The sequence below is a fragment of the Salmo trutta genome, chromosome 21 (assembly GCF_901001165.1).
Source record: "Salmo trutta chromosome 21, fSalTru1.1, whole genome shotgun sequence".
NCBI classification, from domain to species: Eukaryota; Metazoa; Chordata; class Actinopteri; order Salmoniformes; family Salmonidae; genus Salmo; species Salmo trutta.
The window spans coordinates 2,501,191-2,526,202 of record NC_042977.1 but is presented as its reverse complement, the minus strand read 5'-3'; the positions used below and the strand labels follow the sequence as shown (position 1 = coordinate 2,526,202).

The 25,012-nt window shown below is 40.2% G+C and overlaps 1 protein-coding gene across 1 annotated transcript in view; it reads right to left on the bottom strand.

The window, feature by feature from the left end:
* myo10 (myosin X) overlaps positions 1–15,353 on the bottom strand; it is a 290,886-nt gene extending 275,533 nt beyond the window's left edge. Inside the window, exon 1 of the mRNA XM_029703950.1 lies at positions 14,926–15,353. Within this exon, the coding sequence (XP_029559810.1) occupies positions 14,926–14,946 (21 nt within the window). The 5' untranslated portion in view covers positions 14,947–15,353. The remainder of the gene's footprint in view (positions 1–14,925) is intronic.
* Between the last annotated feature and the right edge of the window lie 9,659 nt (positions 15,354–25,012).

Below are 25,012 nucleotides of genomic sequence, written 5' to 3'. Positions count from 1 at the left end.
TGTCCTGGATGGGTGGGAGCACGGCCCCAGTGATGTACTGTGATGTCTTAACCACCCGCTGGAGGGTCTTGCGGTCGTGGGCGGAGCAGTTCCTGTACCAGGCCGTGATGCAGCCAGTCAGGACGCTCTCAATGGTGCAGCGGAAGTATTTGGAGAGGATCTGGAGAGGCATAGCAAAACTTTTTAGCTGCCTGAAAATTGGTGGTGTTGTTGGTCCATGTCAAGTTCTTAATGATGTGGACGCAAAGGAACTTAAAACTACTGTCTCTCTCCACTGCAGCCCCGTGGATGTGGATCGGGCGTATCCTATCCTCTGCTTCCTGAAATCGACAATCAACTCCTTTGTTTTGCTGACGTTGAGGCTGTTGTCCTGGCACCACAATGCCAGTTCACTTACCTCCTACCATGTCGTTGTTAATGATCAGGCCTACCACCGTGGTGTCATCAGCAAACTTGATGATGGAGTTGGTGTCGTGCTTAGCCACACAGTCGTGGATGAACAGGGAGTACAGCAGAGGGCTGAGGACACATCTCTAACGGGCCCCAGTGTTCAGAGTCAGTGTGGAGGAGAAGTTTGCTGCCAGTCCTCACAGCCTGTGTGTCTGTCTGTCAGGAAGTCCAGGATCCATTTGTAGAGGGTGGTGTCCAGGCCTAGGGCCCTGAGCTTGGTGATGAGCTTGGAGGGAACAATAGTGTTGAATGCTGAACTGTAGTAAATTAACAGCATTCTCTTTTCCAGGTGAGTTAGGCCATTGTGAATTGCAATGGAAATGGCATCTTCCGTGGATCTGTTGGAACGGTAGGCAAAATGGAGTGGGTCCAGTGCAGAGTGCAAATTTACAGGGGCCCAGGGGGGGTAAAAAAATAATGCACATTTGACCATTCTCCTATAATCCATTTGGCTGCACTTTCATGTGGCTGTCATCTCAGGGCAGTCCCGTATCTCAGGTGTCCCAACTTTTCTTTCTACAATCAATCGCCGAATGTCATTATACTTATTATAATGGATGTGTCTTTCCATTCATCAAATGGCACAAGTGCAGAGTGCACTGTTTGGGTGCTGGAATTATTTGGGGTGGACGAACATCCGCAGGTAGCCTACTTTTTGAAGTGATTTGTTTGACAATAAGATGAAAACATCATGACTGGCTGTGTTGTTGCCCAATTAAAATGTAATACAAAATGTTTACAGTTATATGACATGTCTTTACTGTCAGGCCCATTAAAAATCACATAGGAGGTCCCGAAAAAAATAGAGACCCCCTGAATGTCACAGTATAATTCACACTCTGACTCTGGTCCACTGTGTATGGCATGCTGACCTTGATGTGGGGACTACAGGGAACATTGTTATCGAACAATGATTCAAGTTTGAGTCTGTATTGTCTTTTTGCATCCTTAATGGAGCTCGTAGCTGCTTGCCTTGTACGCATCGTGCGCAACCGAGTCATCAGGGTTCGTTCTGCCCCTTCGCTAAGCAACCGGTGGCCCCACACTCAAAGACTTCCTGACCTACTTTCCGTGTGTGTGGTGTGGGTGTGTGTGTGTGTGTGTGTGTGTGTGTGTGTGTGTGTGTGTGTGTGTGTGTGTGTGTGTGTGTGTGTGTGTGTGTGTGTGTGTGTGTGTGTGTGTGTGTGTGTGTGTGTGTGTGTATATTACAGGCTGGCAGCTGAGGCCAGTGTTGCCATGTGTTGGCCAGCTGTGGTCCCCCGGTGCGGATATCCAGAGTTTTGCAAAATTGTAGCAGAGGAGGGCATATTCAGGAGAGGGAGGGGGGGCGAATGTAAATACCGGCTTCCCTTTCTGGCTTTCTTCTAGCGGTAACAACAGTCACCCTTGTTATACTCAAGACACCGTTATCTGTTACATTGAGCTATGGCATTAGGCAGGACATACTAAAAACGAACTGAACAACGAAGATAGAGAGATCCAAGCTGTATATTTGGTCTCAAGGCTGTTTGTTCAGTCAGCGATGTGAAGAAGAATAGAAAAAAATGGGAGGTAGTCCAACCCTCTCAGTGTTTAAAATCTGTGTCGTAATTCATTAATGCACCCCGTAGCAAAACACTATGCAATGGACATGTTCAGGTATTCACTCCCCATTTCTGTCTGTTTTCTTCCGTTTACTTCTAGTGAATATGACCCTCGTCATCTGATGACTTTATAGCCTTTTTGGAACTGTTTCAAGGCACTTAGTGCCATTTCGTAGTCTTGCTAATAATGTTGGCAGAAGTGGTGAGGTATTACTCTGGTGCCGACGTATAAACAAACTCTGAAGATTGTTTACCTGACCGGATCCTCATGTCCTTAGTTTCATGAAAAAACACCTCAAAGCCTAACGTACCTATCTACCCAAACACACTATTACAGCTTTTTGTGAAATGACACTAATTACTTATTCGAAATTCGTAACAGAGCACACAAAAAAGTATTACACAATTTCATTCACAACGCATTTCATGTGTATTACACAATTTCATTTCTTTATAACCCATTCGTGTACATTACACAAATTCCAATTTGTTGTGGCTAACGTTAGGACTGTGAATAATAAATGTGTGATAATTGCAATAAAGAAATCACTCAAGTAGTTTTATTGGAAGATATGAACATTTTGGATATGAGTTGGAACCTATTTTGGCGTTTAATAGAAATGACTCTTTAAAACGTAGGAACAGAAGCCATCGCCCTTTGGAAAGAGTGAATACATTCTTAATTGCCTTGAACTTACAAAGAAATTCAAACCACAATGTATGGCATTGATAGGGGAGCTCACACAGCAAATAGAACTGAAAAAGAACAAGGATCATGTGGCCTGGCTGGTTTGGCTGTAATGCTGCAGCCTCTGGCACACATCTGCAGTATTGGCATAGTTTCAAATCCGGCCTAATGCCTTTTGACACAACCTCTATCTTTCCTACTGCCATACTCTCTCACTATCTGAACATAAAAATGGTATCCATGAGTTCATCTGACTCTGGGGAAGTAGATAAAGGGCTTCATTGCAAAAATCGCGAAGTGTCCCTTTAAGCCTTTAATGCTTAACATTAACCGCTTTCCCAACAGCGTGTATAAAAAAAAGAACTGTTGAATCATTAAGCAGTTGAGTAGGGCTCTTAGTGGAAAAGTCCAGTAGCTCCTCCACCGTAACAGGGTTGCATGGCAAGGAGATAATAACAAATAAATAACCAAACAGAATGTCCAGACAAACAAGCTTTTATCCATCATGAATCCATCTTACAACTCCCACATGATCTCACATAGTGAGTTTATCTCTCTATAGAAAAAGTAAGAAGGGCAGTTGATAGATAAAACTAGGTATAACCTAGAAACCAATTCGACCATTCACAAGTACTTTAATCACACCTCATATCTGCTCAGAACAATGAACGATTAAAGCAGTTGGCAAAAAAGGCAAGGTTAAAATGCATCAGGCTTTTCTTTGTTCAGTAGCTCTCACCGCATATAGGAGACAGCTTGTCACTGCACATAAATGAAACACGGTAAGTTTGAGGTACTTTTATGCTGTTTTTAATTGACCAGCTAGACTGTCTGGAACACCGACCCAACAGGAGCCATTAGCGTCAGGAAGCCATTTTCTATTTCTCCTGATGATTTTGATATATTGTGTATGTATTTTCATGCTCAAAAGCTTTACATTTTTTAAAAATGGGATATTACACTAAAAAAGCTTACTGAGTGACTACCCACTGGTTGAATCAAGATTGCTTCCACGTAATTTCATTGAAATTACATTGAACCAACATGGAATAGACGTTGAATTGAAGTCTGTGCCCAGTGGGTATCCTCAGCATTCTGTACTAAAGACAACGGACTGCAGAACTGTATTTTCATACAAGAAGCAAAGCTAATATCATGAATCAAAAAAGCTGCACCACTGATCGCAAAAACCTTTAAAAAAATGTGTGAACCAAAAACATGCAAAGAGGTGAAAAGGAAACAAAAGTAGTACGTGTTATGAATTATGAAGTGATGGAACACAACCATGGCCTGTATACAGGCGCACATATTGACTCAAGCAGGAGGACGGTAGAGGTAAGATGTTTCAGAGCCATACGGAATGTTACCAGCAATCAGGCAGGAAATTGGGCCTTTTTTCATTGCATACCAAATGGAAGAGAATGCGAAACAGGGAGGGACTACCTGAAATGGTCAAATAAGAAACACACATTTTTGTTTTACATTGCAAAAAGTTTTCTATGTTTTCTGTTGCCTGCCCTAATGAACACAACCCAGATTGTTTTTCTCAAGCTCATGTAACAGTATAGCTTCCGTCCCTCTCCTCGCCCCAACCTGGGCTCGAACCAGGGACCCTCTGCGCACATCAACAACTGACACCCCACGAAGCATCGTTACCCATTGTGCCACAAAAGCCGCGGCCCTTGCAGCGCAAGGGGAACAACTACTTAAGGTCGCAGAGCGAGTGACGTCACCGATTGAAACGCTATTAGTGCGCACCACCGCTAACTAACCAACCATTTCACATCGGTTACACTCATCCATTCGCACTGAAGAGTGTGGGTAAAAGTGGTTTATATTCCACACTAATTTACACCTTGATATGGTAAGCAGAAACACACTGTGGTTCAGTGAGTATATCCTTACAGTTAGCAGCGAGGTGAAGACATGCCCCGTCTAGATGCTATAGAGATCTACATACTGAGCTGTATCGTCATGTTTGAAGCAGGAAATCGAAAAGTCAAATGACTTTGAGGAATTTTGTGGACACTGAACTTTGTATTTGGGATGTTTGGGGGCCGTCTCCAAAAGGGAGCAGATTTTGGCCAAAAGTGTATCAAGCCATTGGGTATGTAAACAGTCAATTCAATCAGTTCGTAGGAGATGCAGGATTGAATCATGTTTAATTTGTCACTGTCACAGTTGCTCTGTGACCTTACTCTGTCGGTTCAGGGCGAAGAAACCGCTTCGAGATACATTGCAGACTGTTCTGGCTTCGATCCAAAATATCTGCCTCCTTGAGTAGGTGTTATTTCAAGAGTGGTGTGAAAAAGTGTTAAATGATACAGCAGCCATTTTTCCGGAGAAACTTGACTGACTGGCTGGCTCACAGATTTTTCCTTATTTAATTTGGTAGGGTTACAAGGACTAAAATGAAGGGTGAAATACGATACAACCCTCCTAAATGTGTGCTAAGACAAGACCCTTGTTTTTGTTTCAGGTATTACAAATAGTCAAAGGCCAACTTCATGAAACTTGTATTCACTTTTAGAGATGTCACAGAAACTGAGGTTCCTATGTATGGGTTATGAATGTTTTATGAAGTCCTTAAGTAGGCACCCTTCAAGTAAAGTTTTGAATGTCAGGACTTCTAAATCAAATGTTATTTGTCACATGCTTCATAAACAACAGGTGTAAACTAACAGTGAAATGCTACTGTATCACAATTCCAGTGGGTCAGAAGTTTACATACACTAAGTTGACTGTGCCTTTAAACAGCTTGGAAAATTACAGAAAATGATGTCATGGCTTTAGAAGCTTCTGATAGGCTAATTGACATAATCTGAGTCAATTGGAGGTGTACCTGTGGATGTATTTCAAGGCGTACCTTCAAACTCAGTGCCTCTTTGCTTGACATCATGGGAAAATCTAAAGAAATCAGCCAAGACCTCAGAAAAACAATTGTAGACCTCCACAAGTCTGGTTCATCCTTGGGAGCAATTTCCAAACGCCTGAAGGTACCACGTTCATCTGTACAAACAATGGTACGCAAGTATAAACACCATGGGACCACACAGCCATCATACCGCTCAGGAAGGAGACGCGTTGTCTCCTAGAGATGAACGTACTTTGGTGCAAAAACTGCAAATCAATCCCATAACAACAGCAAAGGATCTTGTGAAGATGCTGGAGGAAACAGGTACAAAAGTATATATATCCACAGTAAAACAAGTCCTATATCAACATAACCTGAAAGGCCGCTCAGCAAGGAAGAAGCCACTGCTCCAAAACTGCCATAAAAAAAGCTAGACTACCGTTTTCAACTGCACATGGGGACAAAGATTGTACTTTTTGAAGAAATGTCCTCTGGTCTGACGAAACAAAAATAGAATTGTTTGGCCATAATGGCCATCGTTACATTTGGAGGAAAAAGGGGGAGGCTTGCAAGCCGAAGAACACCATCTCAACCATGAAGCACGGGGGTGGCAGCATCATGTTATGGGGGTGCTTTGCTGCAGGAGGGACTGGTGCACTTCACAAAATAGATGGCATGATGAGGAAGCAAAATTATGTGGATATATTGAAGCAACATCTCAAGACATCAGTCAGGAAGTTAAAGCTTGGTCACAAATGGGTCTTCCAAATGGACAATGACCCCAAGCAAACTTAAAAGTTGTGGCAAAATGGCTTAAGGACAACAAAGTCAAGGTATTGGAGTGGCCATCACAAAGCCCTGACCTCAATCCTATAGAACATTTTTGGACAGAACTGAAAAAGCATGTTACAGCAAGGAATGGGCCAAAATTCACCCAATTTATTCTGTGAAGCTTGTGGAAGGCTACCCGAAACGTTTGACCCAAATTAAACAATTTAAAGGCAAAGCTCCAAATACTAATTGAGTGTATGTAAACTTCTGACCCACTGCAAATGTGATGAAATAAATCAAAGCTGAAATAAGTCATTCTCTCTATTATTATTCTGACATTTCATATTCTTAACATAACGTGGTGATCCTAACTGTCCTAAAAGAGGGAATTTTTACTAGGATTAAATGTCAGGAATTGCTAAAAACTGTGTTTAAATGCATTTGGCTAAGGTGTATGTAAACTTCTGACTTCAACTGTACATGCTCCAACAAATCTCATTTCCTGACTTTCAAAACTGTACTTGAAGGGTGCCTACTTCATAACACATTAATAACCCATACATACCACACTCATTAGCAGTTTCATACGTGCTTATGTCGACTTGTGCCAACAACCACCAAGTTGATATTTTTGTTATGTTTTGCCATTGTTGCCTTGCAGTTGTTGCTTATGAATGCTGGTATGTATGGTTTATAACTGTGTTATGAATTACATAAGTAGGTACCCGTCAAGTTAAGTGTTCCCAAATATTCACTTTTATGGCTTTTAGTCTTGTGTCCAGTTTATTAACTTGTAATTAATCTCAACAATTGTCCACATAATGAAGCTTCAGACTAAGCAAATGTTCAGTAAGAACAGGAATACACGGTAACAGCATTGTGTAGAAGACAAAGAAGGCAGCTGAGCACACAATTATAAATCTGCAAGATCTTTAAATTCCATCTAGCCGTTTCACAGGTGTCATGTTTCAACCCTTGAAGAAGCCGGAAGAAAGAGAGAAAGAAACTTCAACATCTAACACAGCACTGCTGCTTTGAATTCATCATGAGAGCGTTTCAGTATAATGTGGGTATATAGACTGTGTATGTTGTGGTAACACTATTAACATCATGATTAGGCTATTATATTTTATGCCCTTAATGAGAAATGCAGACAGTTGCGGGCTATGGGAGTAGCCTGCAAAGCAGAGATATAGAATGATTTCATGAGGTTGTATTCACAGAGGTTCAACATATTTTGCTCATGAAACAGTTAGTTCACAGTGTCCTCAATAAGTTGTGACATCTAGTGACTGGTGCATTGAAAGAGTATATCCGATGTTTGAGAATTTTTTTAAATGATCACTGATGATCGTTTTATCAGCAACTGTACAAGAAGTACCCTCACAAAATAGTTATACTAATACAATTATATGAATAAAACCCTCTTTAGTGAAGTGAGTTGACACTGTCTTAAATCTCTTATGGGTTTCAAATGTTCTCTTCTATGAGACATAATGTATCTATCAAACAATGCTTCCATGATTCAAATGGCCATTGGCCATGTCAGCACTCAGTCCCACAGACATGCCACAAGTGTAGAATAAAGTTGTCCCTGAGTGCTGGCCTGGATTTAGTTTCACTTTCTAACAGTTTTCATTCTTCAGTTTAAGATTTGCATTGGGGAAATAAGCCTAGTTGACCCGGAGCTGATAAATTCTACCAGTAATGTGCTAGTGTTATTAGTGACACATCAAGTAGCCTTGGACCTGATACAATGCATTCAAAAGTATACACCCCTTTTTCCCCATGTTTTGTTTTGTTACAGCCTGAATTTAAAATGGATTAATGTGTATGTGTCACTGGCCTACACATACTACCCCATAATGTCAAAGTGAAATTGTTTTTTTGACATTTTTACACATTTATTAAAAATGTCAAGTTTAAATGTCTTTAGTCAAGAAGTATTCAACCCCTTTGTTATGGCAAGCCTAAATAAGTTCAGGAGTAAAAATATGCTTAACAAGTCACATAATATGTTGGATGGACTCTGTGTGCAATAATAGTGTTTAAGAGTTTTGAATGACTACCTCATTGCTGTACCCCACACATACAATTATCTGTAAGGTCCCTCAGTCAAGCAGAACATTTCAAACACAAAGAAGAAGAAAAAAAGCAGATATTGAATATCCCTTTGAGCATGGTGAAGATATTAAATACACTTTGGATGGCATGTCAATACACCCAGTCACTACAGAGATACAGGCGTCCTTTCTAACTCAGTTGCCAGAGAGGAAGGAAACCGCTCAGGGATTACACCATGAGGCCAATGGTGACTTTAAAACAGTTACAGAGTTTAACCTCTTGGCGTTCCCCTAGGATAGGGGGCGCTACAGCGATTTTTGAAAAACAAATTGTGCCCATTTTAAACGGCCTCCTACTCAAACTCAGAAGCTAGAATATGCATATAATTAATACTTGTGGATAGAAATCACCCTACAGTTTCTAAAACTGTTTGAATGGTGTCTGTGAGTATAACAGAACTCATATGGCAGTCAAAACCCCGAGACAGATCGAAATAGGAAGTGGAATTCTGAATTGCAAACTCAACTTCATCACGTTGCCTATTAATCACACCGTGAGCTGTGGTTCATTGAGCACTTTCTATTGCTTCCACTAGATGTCCCCAGTCTTTACAAAGTGATTTGAGTCTCCTACTGTGAAAACTGACACAATGACACGCTGTGGAACGTGGTCACACGGAGAGGGCCATCACCATTATGACGCCGGCGCCCCTGGTTACCCTCCACTTTCGAAACGTTTTGAAACACAATGCAATCGTCCCCCTCGAATCTTATTGGAGCTCTCGTTGAAAAAGGCCCTACAGATTTATGTTATACAACGTTTGACATGTTTGAACGAACCTAAATAAGAAAAAAATGCATTTTGTTGAAAGAGTAGCCCCGCGCACGTCGGAACTTTTGGTTCAGCCTTCAGAACGCGCTAACAACAACAAGCTAATGGAACATAAAGGATGAACTTTTTCGAACGAAAATACATTTGTTGTGGACCTGGGATTCCTGGAAGTGCCTAAGGATGAAGATAATCAAAGGTAAGGGATTATTGACAATAGTATACAAGACTAGATTTGATATGCGATTGTTCCAAGATGGCTAGCCTATTGCTATTGCTAGCCTATTGTTCTGAGTATCGCATCCCCTTTTATCGCAAAGTGTGATTACCCAGTAAAGTTATTTTTAAATCTGGCATTACAGGTGCTTTCAAGAGATATTCATCTATAAATCTTAGAATGACAATATTACATTTTAAAAATGTTTTCGAATAGTAATTTAGTAAATTGTAGCACTGTTTCACCGGATGCATTTGAGGGAAAATAGTTAGTCAACGTTACGTGCTGATGTGAAATGCTGTTTTTATATATAAATATGAACTTTATCGAACAAAAGAATGCACGCATTGTGTAACATGATGTCCTAGGTGTGTCATCTGATGAAGTTTGTAAAAGGTTAGTGCTGCATTTAGCTGTTTTTTGGTTATTTGTGATGCATGTGGTTGGTCGGAAAATGGCTATGTGGCAACTTTTACGATATACTCCTCTAACATAATCTAATGTTTTGCTTTTGCTGTAAAGCCTTTTTGAAATCGGACAACGTGGTTCGATTCAGGAGAGGTGTATCTATAAAACAATATAATTTGAAAAAAAAATGGGAAAAAAAATTATTAAATTTTGTTATGCTATTGGCGATAGGATTTTTCGCTGGATGTCGCACAGGGGTTAATGGCTGTGATAGGAGAAAACTGAGGATCGATCAACCTTGTAGTTATTACTCCATAATACTAACCTAATTGACAGAGTGAAAAAAAGGAAGTCTGTACAGAATAAAGTATTCCAAAACATGCATCCTATTTGCAACAAGGCACTAAAGTAATGCTGCAAAAAATGTGGTAAAGCAATAAACCTTTTTCCCTGAATATGAAGTGCTGTTTGGGGAAAATATAATAGAACACATTACTGAGTACCACTCTCCATATTTTCAAGCATAGTGGTGGCTGTATCACTGGGGAGTTTTTCAGGATAAAAAACAAACAGAATGGAGCTAAGCACAGGCAAAATCTTAGAAGAAACCCTGGTTCAGTCTGCTTTCCACCAGACACTGGGAGATGACCTTTCAGCAGGACAATGAGCTAAAACACAAGGCCAAGGTTTCTTAGCAAGAACACACTGAATGTTCCTGGGTGGTCGATTTCCAGTTTTGACTTACATCTGCTTGGAAATCTATGGAAACACTTGAAAATGGCTGTCTTGCAATGATCAACCACCAATTTGACAGAGCTTGAAGAATTATTTTAAGAATAATGGGCAAATATTGTACAATGCAGGTGTGCAAAGCTATTAGAGACGTACCCAGAAAGACTCACAGCTGTAATCGCTGCCAAAGGTGATTCTAACATGTATTGACTCAGTGGTGTGAATACTTATGCAAATGAAATATTTCTGTATTCCATTTTCAATACATTTGCTAACATTTCTAAAAACATGTTTCACTTTGTCATTATGGGGTATTGTGTGTAATCCATTTTAATCAATTTTGAATTCAGGCTGTAACACAACAAAATGTGGAATAAATCAAGGGGTAGGAATATTTTCTGAAGGCACTGTTGGTGGAAAGTGAAGTCTGCCCAAGCTATCTTGAAACAAGTCCGCCCACAACACAGCAGTTCAAATAAACACAAGCCCATTCAACTGACAGTGCTGATAGACATTGAACTGTCTGACTTTACTGTGTCAAGACCGACTGGCCACTGGATAAGGTTGTAGGCTACTAAAAATGGGCCAAGGGAGTCTACAGGAAAACCTACTTGTGAATGTTATCTTATCAATCTATGGAAACTTACAATAAAATGGCCAGTGGTGAGTGCCGTCTATCACCACTAAATGAATGAGCACTCAACCTTGAAGCCAGTCAGTGTTTTGACTTTTGAATATCATGACCGAAAAGGATATATCTACCTGAAATAAGCTAATCTACATTCTCTGCACAACCTTTACTGGTTGGACGCGAGTTTGTTTCCTTGTCAAATGCCCTTTTCCTTAAAGACTGGGGGCTTTGTTTCAGGCAGAGATTAACTGAGAGATATAAAGGCAGGCAGGCCGATATTTGAGACTCTGTGTGAGCCTGCCTGCTTCTGGCAATGAGAAATATTCACTGTTTTTCAGAATTTCTAGATCCTTGGCGATCGTCCTGTTGTCATGCAACAAGGATATCAACTAACTGTTGCTTCTACTTGTTTGCCTACTTTGGTTGGTTATGGTAATGACCATGACTTTTCTACCTAATATTCAGCCACACCCATGCCAATAAACAAACACATCATACGTAATGATAGATAGATAGGTGAAGTCAACTTTCAAACTGTCAGTGGTGGTGCAATAACCGCTTGGGGCAAAGTAATATTCAGGTGTGACTCAAACATCAACACTTTTTCAGGTGGAGCTTATACCTGCATCATCAAAAGGGAGTGGTGTTCTTTTCATCATACAGGTTTCACAAATCAACTGTCATTGTGGACCCCAGGAAGAGTAGATGATGCATTTGCAGCGGCTAATGGGGATCCTAATAAATACCAAAATTGTATGTACACTGTGGTTTCGACACAGTATTTCCCTGACTCACACAGCAAACTGGCCAGTGTTACCTAATGTTGATTTTTCAATGTACCCTTCCCCATTTTTTTGTGTTGATTCAGGTATTAAATTAACTCTTTAAGTGTTAAATTAACACTCATTAGTCAAAAAGAACATCAGTTTTGCTGTTACTAACCAGTGTTAAACCAAAACCACACCATCATTATCATATTTCCCAGCATGTTCTATTGCAGGATGTTCTTTAGAATTGTTTGTTTCAATATCTATGTTTTTGCATGTACATTGATTGATTAATTAATCATATGCTACTCAAATATAAATAACATACATTTTTCTAAGCTAATCCAATCTGTTGCTTGGAAATGTTTTTTCCAGGTTAGATAGTTTAGGTAGTCTCATATCTTATCCTTTTCAACCTGGCCGTCATTCTAAATGTAGGCTGCGGGTGAATAAAAATGTTGGATATCCCCACTCTGGCTGGATTCCAATAGGAATTACACATTACTTTGCAAGCCATCATAATGTGACTTGCAGCCCTGAAAACCATGAGTTTCAGGCCACTGTATTTAGGTAAAACTAGGGCTTCAAAATAATGCCTCATCAAATACTTAATTGAACTCCATTTTAATTATAACATATTCACTTAGGATCTCACTTGTTGAAGGCCACCAGACTGAACATGGATGCAGGTTGTCATCAAGTATCTCTCTGTACTTTGCTCCATTCACCTTCCCTCAATCCTGACGAGTGTCCCAGTCCCTGCCGCTGAAAAACATCCCCACAGCATGATGCTGCCACCACCATGCTTCATCGTAGGGATGGTGCCATGTTTCCTCCAGAACGTGATGCTTGGCATTCAGGCCAAAGAGTTTGATCTTGGTTTCATCAGACCAGATAATCTTGTTTCTCATGGTCTGAGAGTCTTCAGGTGCCTTTTGGCAAACTCATAGCAGGCTGTCATGTGCCTTTTACTGAGGAGTGGCTTCCGCCTGGCAACTCTACCATAAAGGCCTGATTGGTGGAGTGCTGCAGAGATGGTTGTTCTTCTGGAAGGTTCTCCCATCTCCACTAAGGAACTCTGGAGCTTTGTCAGAGTGCCCATCGGAGTCTTGATCACCTCCCTGATCAAGGCCCTTCTCCTCCAATTGCTCAGTTTGGCTGGGCGGCAAGCTCTAGGAAGAGTCTTGGTGGTTCCAAACGTCTTCCATTCAATAATGATGGAGGCCACTGTGTTCTTGAGAACCTTCAATGCTACCGAATTTTTTTGGTACCCTTTCCCGGATCTGTGCCTTGACAGAATTCTGTCTCAGAGCTGTGACTCCAATGAAGTTGTAGAAACATCTCAAGGATGATCAATGGAAACAGGATGCACCTGAGCTCAATTTCGAGTCTCATAGCAAAGGGTCTGAATACTTACGTAAATAAGGTATCTGTTTTTTGTTTTTAATACATTTGCAAACATTTCTAAAAACCTGTTTTTGCTTTGTCATTATGGGGTATTGTGTGTAGATTGCTGAGGAAATAGTTTTATTGAATACGTTTCAGAATAAGGTTGAATAAGAATAATAACGTAAAAAAATGTGGAAAAAGTCAAGGGATCTGAACAATTTACAAAAGCACTGTATTATCATTCACAATGGATGTTAAAAAAAAACATTTTTACTTACTATGTGAGGTGAAGAAAAAATAACTGAGAAGGACAATCAGAAATCAGACATCCCCAAATGGGTACTTTCCTACATTTGCTCGCAGCAGGCTAGTTAGCCTACTTCTATGTGTGCTCAGTTGCGCATGCTCCGTCAACATTAAGAGGACAGAGAAACCAGACACATGCTGATTGCGCACAAACAAAACGCAATGAACAAATTGGCAAAACTTGTAAATGGTATGAAATAAATCAAAACTTGCTTTTCATAAGTGTAGCAGGTTGTGAACACTCCAAATAACGTTTCCACATCGAGAAAGCGAATTGTAAATTGCAACACACTCCTCCCCTTCTTCTTGTCTCAACATTTCAAATGATACTCAAGACACAGTTTTTTTTCACACACATATTTTAGATGCATTGCTAATCATCTCAATAATCAGCTAGGCCTATTGCCACACGCGTTGTGTAGACACTGGACCAGTGTTGAATTGAACACCATCAGTGTTGATTTAACACTGGATAATTTTGTATGCAGGTTAACCTTACAAGCATTTGTGTTTTATCCCATTTTTTATACCATTTAATATCTCAGGTTTTTATGAAGAGGATAAATATAAAGCATTTAGCTAATAGTAAATATTGAAAGGTATAAAGCATTATCAGTTCTTTAACGAACATTATTAAACTGTAATAACAAACCTTTACAGTAGTAGGCATAGTAATGAGGATCATAGTGTTTGGGTTTTCTATAGGCTATAAATATGCATGCCTATTGTCAAATCAACAAGTGTCAATTGTTGGCTAATTACAGTTTCCCTTTACTCAAGTGGTGTAGGTTGAATCCATATTCTATTGCTTCTATTATTAGCTTTCGCAGGATGTCTTCTAGGAGGAAACGTGAAAAAACGAAGGTACGGAAATGCCAGAGTTCTACTTGGAAAAGGTCCAAACCCTGTTTTATCCAGAAGCATTTGACACACAGCCTAAATCTATGAGCTAGCGTTACGACTTACTGTCTGATGAACTCTCTCACATTATTGCATTATAAGGAACGATGTTACAGAAATAACAAAAATCGCAATTCATTCGTATTCCTTAGAGGGCATAAGTACAAGTATGTTTCCTATAGGTTACATGGCATCAACTTTCAACCCCCCCCAAAAAATAACTAAAGTTGTTTCCCATCATTTTCTTGAAATATAATTCTTACTACAGACTTGTTACAACCAACGTGTAACTCAATGATGCGTTTTTATTACAACAAAGTTTTAATAGCCAACTTACCTCGGTGAAAAAATTATCCATCGTCCTTAAATTAATCCACAAGGATCTCTGTATGCTAATCGCGCAGGCAAAACATGTGTTTTGATGTACAGGGCAAAGGCATCTTCTTTAGTCCATGATCAGAAATACATCTCTTCCAATAGTTCTCGGCACAGGGAAAAAGGGAATCAATTCTTCTGCAACTTCTGCCTTTGTTTCATAGATTACATTTCCAGCAAAATCAGCATTTGTTATTTAAAATAAAATAAAAATCAGTCTTCCGATATTGGAGAAAAACGGGACTTGCTGCGCGATAAAACTCAATATGGAGGGAGATCAAATGCTGTGCACCTGGACACTTTGTCTGCCGGACATTCACATTGGTAAATAGTCCAACTCGCTTAAGTAAAGTATTTGTGGCGACTAGCGAGCCAAGTTTGGAGTGACTCCATCCGTAGATACTGTAGCTCCACCCAGCACTTGTTTGAATGGTAAAGTAAATCTCACCCCAGGATTGCCTCTCTTACCCCGCCTGCCGTCCAAAGTAGCCTAAAGTTTGAAACCTGACTGCGGACTGCCGCTGCGGAGATTTTCAAATAGTGTGAAATAAAACAGTGTGAAAAAGTAACAGTCTATGTCAATTGAGTTTTTCTATATAAGTAAGCAATAGGCATATGAACATGGATTCCATCGCGTGTAATCAAATAATGGACTGTGCAGGTCACAATCATCTTATGAAACTGAAACTGACATATAGGCCTATCCCACTGGGCACACACTGGTTGAGTGACCATTGTTTCCACGTCTTTTCAATTACATTATGTTGAATCAACATGGAATAGACATTGAATTGAAGTCTGTGCCCAGTAAGACGTTGCAATATGGTGTAATTGCAGACCACAATTTGGGGCGTTTCTTGATGTGGGCTTTCCTTGATATTATTTATTTATTTATTTTATTTCACCTTTATTTAACCAGGTAGGCTCGTTGAGAACAAGTTCTCATTTGCAACTGCGACCTGGCCAAGATAAAGCGTAGCAATTCGACACATACAACAACACAGAGTTACACATGGAATAAACAAGACATACAGTCAATAATACAGTAGAACAAAAGAAAACAAAAAGTCTATATACAGTGAGTGCAAATGAGGTAAGTTAAGGCAATAAAAAAGCCATGGTGGCGAAGTAATTACAATATAGCATTTAAACACTGGAATGGTAGATGTGCAGAAGATGAATGTGCAAGTAGAGATACTGGGGTGCAGAGGAGCAAGATAAATAAATAAATACAGTATGGGGATGAGGTAGGTAGATAGATGGGCTGTTTACAGATGGGCTATGTACATGTGCAGTGATCTGTGAGCTGCTCTGACAGCTGGTGCTTAAAGCTAGTGAGGGAGATATGAGTCTCCAGCTTTAGAGATTTTTGCAGTTTGTTCCAGTCATTGACAGCAGAGAACTGGAAGGAAAGGAGGCCAAAGGAGGAATAGGCTTTGGGGGTGACCAGTGAGATATACCTGCTGGAGCGCGTGCTACGAGTGGGTGCTGCTATGGTGACCAGTGAGCTGAGATAAGGCGGGGCTTTACCTAGCAGAGACTTGTAGATAACCTGTAGCCAGTGGGTTTGGCGACGAGTATGAAGCGAGGGCCAACCAACAGGTTGCAATGGTGGGTAGTGTATGGGGCTTTGGTGACAAAACGGATGGCACTGTGATAGACTGCATCCAGTTTGTTGAGTAGAGTGTTGGAGGCTATTTTATAGATGACATCACCGAAGTCGAGGATCGGTAGGATGGTCAGTTTTACGAGGGTATGTTTGGTAGCATGAGTGAAGGATGCTTTGTTGCGATATAGGAAGCCGATTCTAGATTTAATTTTGGATTGGAGATGCTTAATGTGAGTCTGGAAGGAGAGTTTACAGTCTAACCAGACACCCAGGTATTTGTAGTTGTCCACGTATTCTAAGTCAGAGCCGTCCAGAGTAGTGATGCTGGACGGGCGAGCAGGTGCGGGCAGTGATCGATTGAATAGTATGCATTTAGTTTTACTTGCATTTAAGAGCAGTTGGAGGCCACGGAAGGAGAGTTGTATGGCATTGAAGCTCGTCTGGAGGTTAGTTAACACAGTGTCCAAAGAGGGGCCAGAACATACACAATGGTGTCGTCTGCGTAGAGGTGGATCAGAGAATCACCAGCAGCAAGAGCAACTTCATTGATGTATACAGAGAAGAGAGTCGGCCCGAGAATTGAACCCTGTGGCAAACCCATAGAGACTGCCAGAGGTCCGGACAACAGGCCCTCCGATTTGACACACTGAACTCTATCAGAGAAGTAGTTGGTAAACCAGGCGAGGCAATAATTTGAGAAACCAAGGCTGTCGAGTCTGCCAATAAGAATGTGGTGATTGCCATTTACATTTACATTTTAGTCATTTAGCAGACGCTCTTATCCAGAGCGACTTACAGTAGTGAATGCAAACATTTAAAATCATTTCATACATTTTATTATTTTTTTTTTGTACTGGCCCCCCGAAAGCCTTGGCCAGGTCGATGAATACGGCTGCACAGTAATGTCTCTTATCGATGGCGGTTATGATGTCATTTAGGACCTTGAGCGTGGCTGAGGTGCACCCATGACCAGCTCTGAAACCAGATTGCATAGCGGAGAAGGTACGGTGGGATTCGAAATGGTCGGTAATCTGTTTGTTAACTTGGCTTTCGAAGACCTTAGAAAGACAGGGTAGGATAGATATAGGTATGTAGCAGTTTGGGTCTAGAGTGTCACCCCCTTTGAAGAGGGGGATGACCGCGACAGCTTTCCAATCTTGGGAATCTCAGACGATACGAAAGAGAGGTTGAACAGGCTAGTAATAGGGGTTGCAACAATTTCGGCAAATAATTTTAAAAAGAGAGGGTCCAGATTGTCTAGCCCGGCTGATTTGTATGGGTCCAGATTTTGCAGCTCTTTCAGAACATCAGCTATCTGGATTTGGGTGAAGGAGAAATGGTATCAGGAAACGCCCATTGATGCCTGCCGTTGGACAGTCCATTGATATCTGCCAATGATGAGTTCCTGCACTGTCCCACTCAGTTTATATCAAGGAACCATTTCCGGATTTCAGATGTCAAAAAAGCACGTTTTAAAGGAATGCTTTAGATATGATTAGAATTGCATTTCTTCTGGCAAAGTGAGAGGCTAATAACTCTGGTGCCGTTCAGCTATCCTCAGCCAGAAACCTCACAATCTTAACCCGGTCAAGTTAGGTTTCTATGCAAACCTTAAACACTGTAGAAGTCAACCAAACATGTTTCATCATTCTACATTACATTTTGTCTACAGATCATGTCAGTTAGCCCATGAAGATCAGCCATCATTACGCACCAATGATACGAGCAGCGTTCACTTGATTGACAGTGTCTTGGTCCAATGACCACCTATCATTTTGAAACATATCTAGGTAGATAGCCAATGAGCTGGGATTTCCAGATATACAGTACCAGTCAATAGTTTGGACACGCCTACTCATGCTAAGGTTTTTTGTTATTTTTACTATTTTATACATTGTAAAATAATAGTGAAGACTTTAAAACTATGAAATAACACATCTGGAATCATGTAGTAACCAACTACTGTCAAAATATATTTATTATTCAAGATTCTTCAAAGTAGTCACCCTTTACCTTGATGACAGCTTTGCACAATGTTGGCATTCTCTCAACCAGCTTCATGAGGTAGTCACCTGGAATGGGTTTCAATTAACAGGTGTGCCTTGTTAAAAGTTAATTTCTGGAATGTCTTTCCTTCTTAATGTGTTTGAGCCAATCAGTTGTGTAGTGACAAGGTAAGTGTCACGTCCTGACCATAGTAAGATGTTATTTTCTATGGTAGAGTAGGTCAGGGCGTGACAGGGGGTGTTTTTCTATGTTTTGTATTTCTATGTTCATGTTCTAGTTTTGTATTTCTATGTGGGTTTTGTTTGGGATGATCTCCAATTAGAGGCAGCTGGTCCTCGTTGTCTCTAATTGGAGATCATACTTAAGTAGGTTTTTTTTGAGTAGTGTATGTTTCACCTCTGCGCCACGGTTTGTTGTTTTTGTTACTCAGTTTATTTAAATGTATTTGCATAGTTTCACAGTGTAAATAAAATGTGGAACGACACACACGCTGCACTTTTGTCACAGGATCCAACGAAAGTGGCGCCCCTCCTCGGTCGGGCGGCGCTCGGCGGTCGTCGTCGCCGGCCTATTAGCTGCCACCGATCGTTGTTTCTGTGTCGTTTAGTTTTGTCTGTCTGTTCCGCACCTGTTTTGTGTATGTCATTAGTGGGGACTTATTTAATGTGTGTTTTCAGTTGGGATTTTGTGCGGGATTGTTTATTGTCCACTCAGGACGGTGGGCCGTGTGAATATATTTACTTCGCTGGTTGTATTTTGGATGCTTTTGTATTTTTTGTATTTTGTGCTGGCTGACGTCTTATTTCTCTCTCCGGACCGTTTTGCCCTGTGTTTTGGGTTGGTCATTGTTATTACGCGCCCTTCTGTTTTGGCGTGACCGTTTTGTGCCGGAGAAAATAAAGACGATATACTTTACCTCTGCTCTCTGCGCCTGACTCCAACCACCACTCCTAGAATCGTTGACAACTTTGGTCCGCTCCTCCTTCCAACAACCGTGACAGTAAGGGTGGTATACAGATGATTAGCTCTATTGGGTAAAAGACCAAGTCCATATTATGGCAAGAACAGCTCAAATAATTTAAGAGAAACGACAGTCCATCATTACTTTAAGACAAGAAGGTCAGTCAATTCGGAAGTGCAGTTGCAACAACCAAGCGCTATGATGAAACTGGCTCTCATGAAGACCGCCACAGGAATGGAAGACCCAGAGTTACCTCTGCTGCAGAGGATATGTTCATTAGAGTTAACTGCACCTCAGATTGCTGCCCAAATAAATGCTTCACAGAGTTCAAGTAACAGACATGTCTCAACATCAACTGTTCAGAAGAGACTGCATGAAGCAGGCCTTCATGTTCAAATTGATGCAAAGAAACCATTACTAAAGGACACCAATATGAAAAAGAGACTTGCTTGGGCCAAGAAACACGAGCAATGGACATTCGACCGGTGGAAATCAGTTTTTGGTCTGATGAGTCCAAATTTGAGATTTTTGGTTCCAACTGCCATGTCTTTGTGAGACGCAGAGTAGGTGAACAGATGATCTCTGCATGTGTGCTTTTCACCGTGAAGCATTGAGGAGGGGGTGTGATGGTGTGAGAGTGCTTTGCTGGTGACACTGTCTGTGATTTATATAGAATTCAAGGCACACTTAACCAGCATGGCTATGACAGCATTCTGCAGCGACACGCCATCCCATCTGGTTTGCATTAAGTGGGACTATCATTTGTTTTTCAACAGGACAATGACCCAGCACACCTCCAGGCTGTGTAAGGGCTATTTGACCAAGAAGGAGAGAGAGTGATGACCTGCATCAGATGACCTGGCCTCCACAATCATCCGACCTCAACCCAATTGAGATGGTTTGGGATGAGTTGGACCGCAACGTGAAGGAAAAGTAGCCAACAAGTGCTCAGCATATGTGGGAACTCCTTCAAGACTGTTGGAAAAGCATTCCTGCAAAGCTGTCATCAAGGCAAAGGGTGGCTTCTTTGAAGAATCTAAAATATACAATATATTTTGATTTGTTTAACTCTTGTTTTGGTTACTACATGATTCTGTATGTGTTATTTCATAGTGTTGATGTCTTCACTATTATTCTACAATGTAGAAAACAGTAAAATAAAGTAGCTGTGTACAAACTTTTGACTGGTACTGTATCTGGTTTACGATTTAGAAATGAAAGCACTTTATGTATCTAGTTTGCCTGACATTTCAATCTTAATTCTTCCGCTGCTCTATGTTTGCTACATACTTCAGTCTGAGACTTACATAATTGAAGTAGTTTGTGGTGATGTACAAAAGTTATCAGCGATTGGATCATTTCTAACCAATCAGAGAATCAAAGGTAATGACCAATTTTCAAAACCCTGCTTTACACACGTGTGTTCTGGCTTTGGCTCAACCCATTGGTTTGTTGGACCAGTCAGAGCGGTTAGAATCTGTTTACGTTCTGGGTACTCAGATTCAGACTCATAGCGTTTGGCTGGAGCAAGGAGTTTGGGTAGCCAGGCAAGTCTCTAGTCCCCCCATTTGAAGGTTTCAAAAGGTTGTTGTGTTTACAACAAAAGGTTGTTGTAGTTTACTATTGTTCGATTATGCAATAGCCTATCATCTATAACTATATACAGGAAACAAACATATAAATGCAACATGTAAAGTATTGGTCTCATGTTTTATGAGCTGAAATAAAAGATCCCAGAAATGTTCCATATGCACAAAAAGCTTATTTCTCTCACATTTTGTGCACAAAATTTGTTTACATCCCTGTTAGTGAGCGTTTCTCCTTTGCCAAGATAATCCATCCACCTGACAGGAGTGGCATATCAATAACTGATTAAACAGCATGACCATTACACAGGTGCACCTTGTGCTGGGAATAATAAATGTCAACTTTAAAATGTGCAGTTTTGACACACAACACAATGCCAAAGATGTCTTAAGTTTTGAGGGAGTGTGTAATTGATATGCTGACTGAAATAATGTTCACCAGAGCTGTTGCCAGTGAATTGAATGCTAATTTCTCTAACATAGCCACCTCCAGCGTCATTTTAGAGAATTTGGCAGTACATCCAACCGGCCTCACAACCGCAGGTCCAGGTTGCGAGGCCAACTGTTTTCCATTCTGAGTATTGACAACACAGACAGTCTTTTCTGAGACATTGTGCATTATATGTCCATTGTGCTGCTTACAATTTTAAATGAGTCTTGAATTATGCATGCCAAGCACCAGAGATAAGGGACCGTTGATATTGCAACCACAACTCAAATGCTGGTTTACCAGTATGATCAAAATCGTGAACTGCTTTCTTTTGTTTGTGCCCTAAAGAACTGTTGTCCGCTAAAGATGATAATCTGTTTGCCTCTACCAATTTATTGGCTGTCCAGTTTCCAGATGACCTGTCCCAGAACTTCCTATACAGTTCATCTCTTTCCGTAATGTGGTGAGGTTGCCAAATAAGGAGAATGCGAGAGGCTCAATTAAAGATGTTGCATAACTGCTGTATTTGCACCACTCCCTTCTGCCCAGTTTCCCTGATGTTGCTACGACAATCAAGCTGTTTTTAACCTTCCCTGTAACTGTCACTTCTGCGGAGAAATCGTTTTCTACACTAAAACTCATAAAGAACTACCTAAGGAGCATTAGGTTTTTGGTCTGCTATGTTTTGAACATCTGAGTAAGCCCCACTTATTGTACTGGCCCCATAGCCTGGCCATGGCATTTGCTTACCGATATCCCCTTGCATTCAATCAGTTAAATTATTTCTTTTTCAGGCCTGAGGCACTTTGATCAGTCACATTCTTGAATCCCAAGAAACAAATACTTAGCTTCCGAGTACATATGGAAATGAAAAAGGTTTTTGAATGACTTTTTTTGAGGGTTACTGTCAAAATGATTTATTAACAACAAAAAAATAGACATTGATGAAAGTCACATTGGCCCCCAGAGCTCATGCCCCCTCCCCCTCATCCTATGAACGACTACATTCACTTTTAATTTTGTGATGTGAAAACAAAGATTCTTTACATATAGGATATTCCAAATGTTGCTCTGTATATCTGTTTGGACTTGGCTTCAAGGGGAATCATGTTACAGCAGGGCTCTCCAACCCTGTTCCTGCAGAGCTACCGTCCTGTACATTTTCACGCCAACTTTAATCTAGCCCACATGGTAATTAGCTGGTTGATAAGCTGAATCAGGTTAGTTACAACTGCTGTTCGAGCGAAAACCTACAGGACGCTAGCTCTCCAGGGACGGGGTTGGAGAGCCATGTGTTACAGACTACAGTTAACAATAGACAATTTCACTTGGTTTCATGGCTTGGTATGAATCGCCATCTATTGGCCAATCAGAATACTAACAATGAAATGCATCGAATACATTTCTTGTTCATAGTGCATGGCATATGCAAATTAGTCTAAATTATTGGTCTATCAATTTGATATATTTATTTTTCATAAAATAACAGTTTTTATTCTCTTTCAAAACAGTGATACAAATACAACACTTAAACACGTCAAATATACATTCTTTAGTCAGAATCAGAATCACCTTTATTCAGCAAGTACATTTACATATAGCCGGAATTTGACTTGGTAAAATGGTGCAGAGAGCAATAGACAAAATATAAAGACAGAATAAAGACAGAGGAATTTACACATTGTCTACATACAGTATATACACATAGGTACAGAAAAGACAGAACAATTACACATCATAGGAGACTATCGGCAAATTTACAGTGGAGGATATACAATTTACATTGGAAATATATCTACTGTATATCAATAGCTAAGATTCAAAATATCAATATGCAGAGTGTTTGAACAAAAAAATAATTATGGGTAGCAGTTTATTTTAAGGTGCACAAGTATACAGCGCCTTCAGAAAGTATTCACACCCCTTGATTTTTTTCACATTGTTGCATTACAGCCTGAATTGAAAACTGATTAAATTGAGATTTTGTGTCACTGGCCTACACACAATGGGGAATAAAAAGAAACGGAATAGAACTAAGAACAGGCAAAATCCGAGAGGACAACCTCATTCAGTTTGCTTTCCAACAGACACTGGGAGAGAAATTCACCTTTCAGCAGGACAATAACCCAAAAGAAAAGGCCAAATATACACTGGAGCTGCTTAACAAGACAACATTGAATGTTCCTGAGTGGCCTAGTTACTGTTTTGACTTAAATCGGCTTGAAAATCTATGACAAGATGTCTAACAACCAATGACAGAGCTTGAATAATTTAACAATTATGAGCAAATATTGTACAATCCAGGTGTGCAAAGCCCTTAGAGACTTACCCAGAAAGACTCGGTGATTCTAACATGCATTGACTCAGGGGTGTGAATACTTCTGTAAATTAGATATTTCTGTATTTCATTCTCAATAAATTTGCAAACACTTCTAAAAACATGTTTTCACTTTGTCACTTTGTCATCTGTAGATGGGTAAAAAAAATGTAATCCATCTTGAATTCAGATTGTAACACAACAAGATGCGGAATCATTTATGGGGTATGAATACTTTCTGAAGGCACTGTAGCTAACAAGGCCTTTAGTATGTCCTATTAGCCATATAGTAGGCCTGAATTAAGGTGTCAATGAGGTGTCGATTATTCGCACACCCTGTACAAACACATATAAAACATAAAAATCTACAAAAGCAAACTTTCCCTCACTGAAACTCAGGCAATAAATAGAACGTAAAAAATGTAGCATCATTGTCCAAATACATATGGAGAACACTGTATACATGCAGCAAGTCCTAATACATTGTGATCATTCTAATTTAAAGATATACTTTGGAAGTTTAGTATCTCATGAAACTACACAAATCCTGTGTTTCAGACAAACATTATATGCTTTTGCTCACGAGTGTGGGGAGATGTGCTTCTTTTCTTCCAAAGTGGTCATTTCTGGGAAAAATTTCTACAAGTAAGAATAAGGTTATTTAGTGTAGGGAACACGTCGGTACTATGCTTTTCTTAGTTCTACATTGAGACAGCATACTAAGAGTCTGTTTCTTGTGTAACTTGCTCTATATTAAATACTATATAAAAATGATATATTTACAGACCACCCAATGCCCCAGTAGACTCCATAAACAATATTATCGCAACTGTTAATTCAATACATCGGTCAAATGAATGAATTATTTTAGGTGACTTTGATAAGAATTGGCTAGATAAATCCTCTGCTAAGGATAGAAAAACTATTGAAAATATATGTATTTTACTCAATTAATTAAAGAACCAATGATAGTCATACCACAAACTCATAATGGGACTTTGCTGGATTGGCTCTTGGTGACACGTCCTGACAGGATTAGAAATCCAGGTGTTCTTCCAGACGGTTTCAATGATCTGCTGTGTTTGGGAAATTAAGATACCTAAAGCACCACCCAAATTGATTAAAATACATGGGATTAC